Here is a 3,689-nt window from a genome sequence, read left to right on the forward strand (position 1 = left end):
ATTCATCTATGTCATGAAATTCTATCAAGTCATTGAAAAACTTTGCATGTTGAGACTAGGAGGTAAAGTTCTTGTGTCTTTGGGTATACTGGAACAAAATAAACTCAGTTTTCAAAATTAGACATGTTAGTCCTCATGAAACTAATACAAATGCCTGTTTTACCTGCAGAAATTAACAAGACTTTCGAGATGTAACTGATTTGAATACCCGTCTAAGAGAGGATAAGAGAGGACATGGCTGGTTGTACTTGACCTGAGCACTTGAAAACTCCCCATATGTCATTATAATAATTTCAATGCAATAAAAAAAAAAAAAATGCTTTTGAACAGCTGGCCAGCTCATAGCAGCTGAGCTGCTCTAGTGATCCTCTGCTACTGAAAGGGGTCTTTCTTCCTATTGACTTTCTCTTTCCATTTCCACACATTTCCCTGAGCTGACTCCATGGGATGCTATCCCCAGGATAGGATCAAACTTGTTGATTCGGGCAGAAAATTATGCCCTTTTCTTTTTTTGCCTGTAATACTTCTCTGTTGGTTTATTTATGCTCAATGCTTGAGTGTAAAGTAAACACAGCACCTGAGAGAAGGTAAGTGGAGAAGACTTGATGAAAGGAACAAGGTAGGATTTTGAGGGTGGCAAGCTACCATATTTTTGGAGGAAACTGCTCTCAATGTGATTTTTGTGTGGCTTCTGGAGCATGTATTTATGGCATAATTCTTTGTGAAACTATTGGGAGTTTCTAACAAAAAAAAAAAAGCATTGTGTTAAATTAATTTTAGTTAAAAGACAAAGCCAGTATGAATAAAAGCATCATGATAACATCAGAAAGGAAGTATTCTGCAAGGTGACTTGATGACTTACCTTAAACGAGATTTCATACTGCTCTCCTCCCCATATTTCTAATCCTGGATCATAGCCTCCCAGCTCCCAGAACCACTTCCGATTAACAGCAAACAGTCCTCCAGCCATTACAGGAGACCTGAAGGATGAATAAAGCAACACAAACAATAATGACGATGTTTGGACCATGTGTGCGTGTGCCTCTGTGTGTGTTTGAGTGAAAGTTTTTTGAACTGTGGAAGGCATAGACAAACAGTAGTGTAACCAAACAACATTTACCTTTATTCACCCCCAAATGGTCTCTAGATGAGAAACAGGCAACATGATGGATCTTGAGCATGATAGACAGTCATGCAAAAACTCCTTGTATTTAAAAAAAAAAAAAAGAAAAAGTTCTCTTAATTGTTAAATAAACTCATGTAACAGAGAAAGAAAGGGACTCTGGAGAGCTGCCAAAACACTTAATGATCTCAGTACTCCATGTGAAGTAACTTGCATCTGAAGGTTAGCAAAAGTTTTCAGTTCATTTTAGTCTCATAGGTGCTGGTGAGAGAAAGGCAGAAAGGTGACAGAACATGGCTACAGAGTAGCTGTTGGGAGTTAAACATCTGCTTTTCTAAGCATTCAAAACTCCTCATGTGCGTCTCACAGCGGTAATTTAATTTATGGGCAAATAATTTGCTATGCTTCCCATGTTTCCCTTTATTCCATGAATAAACATGGAATTTACTTAAACTAACTTAGGCTTTTTCACAGACAATATAGAAAACAAATGAGATATTTAAAGATAGTGTTAGATAATATTGACGAAAAGTGCACCATAAATTTATAAGTAGGAATTTTGTACTGGAAAATAAGCATTTTCTCTTTTTTTTCATTACCAAGAAACTCATGTTTCTAGTGCCGTAAATACATCGACAACTCTCAGGATTGAAATGTTGCTCACTGATTTTTTGAAATTGTGGTGTAATGGGAATACAAAGGAATCTACACCAAACAGGAGGGAAACAACAGACTGAAGAGAGTCCAAGCCAACTATGGAATTCAATCAATGCAGCCTTAAGAGTTTTAGAGCAAGAGGCTAGAAGGAACATGTTCATGCTGATGGCGGATCAGAGATAGAAAAGACCCGGAGACTTGGATGGCTTCCAGGCAATGCTTCCTTACCAGAGAATAGACATGAAACTGGATCCTATGCCATGTGCTTTCTAACACTGAAGTCCCAAGGGAAAATTATTCCGTCGTGGGACATTTTTGTTTTGAATTACTATGGGTGATCTGTTTGGGGCTATGGAAGCAGATGGGATCATCCCTGAAGACTTGACTGGAAAATAAAAACTTCCACCTTTGCCACTGATTTAGGATTTGGCAGTGAACTCAGGACTGGTAGGTATTTCTTGAATCCATGCATAAGTTAGAAGTTTATTAAGAGGACATCATGTTAATGGAACATTCTGCCATATTTTCTCTGCCTTAATACTTTTTTATGTTGCTGTCTTTTATCCAAGCCAGTGGAGACATTAAAATAGCAAGCAGACAGCTGAGTAGTCTGCTCATTAGGAGACCAGTGAATCCCCATGACTGAGTGATAGAAAATTATTCTCTCATTTGCATTCACAGTAATGAGAAGCATTATGGATATTTTTCCTTTCACTTCCATAAGGTAGTTTAAAAAAAAAAAATTATACTGCCCATTTTCAGGACTAGGGAGCTCTAACAGAATAATTGCATTTTCCTTGAGAGATTATACTCTTAAAAGCACATAGAAGCTTTGTGAAACAAAGCTTTGTGAAAAAAATATTCAAACTGGTAAGGCTTTGCCAGTTTGTAACATACACTGAATGCTAATACTTTTTTATTTTTACTGACATTTCATATCTCAAATATTGACTGTATTTCCACATATGAATAAATTCAATGGAGATTTTATTAGAAACCTTCCCCTGGGGATTTTGACTACTACAATACATTTTCAATTCCTACCGAATTACAACATGTCCTTTGTGACTTCAGGTTCTAAATAATCAAAACACAATGTACTTTCATAAAGATGGACTTGCATGGAGAATTCTTATAACTAAATTGCTACTGGCAGAAGAAATTTAGTCCCAGAAATCCCTGGGAAAATGCAGGATCACTCTAATTCTCAGATACCATATCTTTCCTGAACATTTCTCTCAACATAGTGAACGGCCTATAAAAAGGCAATCCATGCAGATGAATCAGATGGAAGATAAAAGAAATCAGACTTAAAATTGCAAAATAACTGGCAAATCCTTACAAATTATATTTTAAACTACAGATCTTTCCAGTGATAAATACTGAGTAAAGAAACCCCTTGTTAATTAGATGTGAAAGTTCAAAACATTTATTACAACTAACAAAACTACCCAATCACTGGAACAGTAGCAAACTCTGCTTCCTTAGTAAGAAAAGAAAAAAAAAAAGAAAAAGTAATTGAATGTAATTGCCCCATTAATTCATATTCCACAAGATGTTCTGACATTTGTTGTTTTGCAGGAATAGTGATGGAGAGGAAAAACAGGATGGCCCTTTGGTTTTCATGGGAGTGGGATGAGTAATAAGCTGTATGAAAGTGACTGGTTGGCACAGTATGGGTATTCCACTCCATGCCACAAGTAGCTACTGCTGAACAGGCCTTAAATTATCTCCAAAATAGGAAGACAAGAGTCCAGTCTTGCAATCATGATTGATATGAAAAGTCTTTATGTAGATCACTCACACAAAGAGCTGCACTGAGCCCAAAGGAAAGAAATTAATCTCTTATTTAATGACTTCTATATACAAATGTGGGAGCCCCCGGTGGTCTAGGGGAAATGACACTGCA

The 3,689-nt window shown here is 36.8% G+C and overlaps 1 protein-coding gene across 1 annotated transcript in view; it reads right to left on the reverse strand.

The window, feature by feature from the left end:
• Positions 1–3,689, reverse strand: part of LOC114067789 (polypeptide N-acetylgalactosaminyltransferase-like 6) — a gene marked incomplete at its 5' end in the record, with an annotated part of 212,945 nt that overhangs the window by 3,306 nt on the left and 205,950 nt on the right. Inside the window, one exon of the mRNA XM_027903470.1 lies at positions 863–980. Within this exon, the coding sequence (XP_027759271.1) occupies positions 863–980 (118 nt within the window). The remainder of the gene's footprint in view (positions 1–862; positions 981–3,689) is intronic.

Source organism: Empidonax traillii, unplaced genomic scaffold, assembly GCF_003031625.1.
Source record: "Empidonax traillii isolate 1590-97213 ecotype Southwest subspecies unplaced genomic scaffold, ASM303162v1 scaffold963:size231510, whole genome shotgun sequence".
Taxonomy (NCBI): Eukaryota; Metazoa; Chordata; class Aves; order Passeriformes; family Tyrannidae; genus Empidonax; species Empidonax traillii.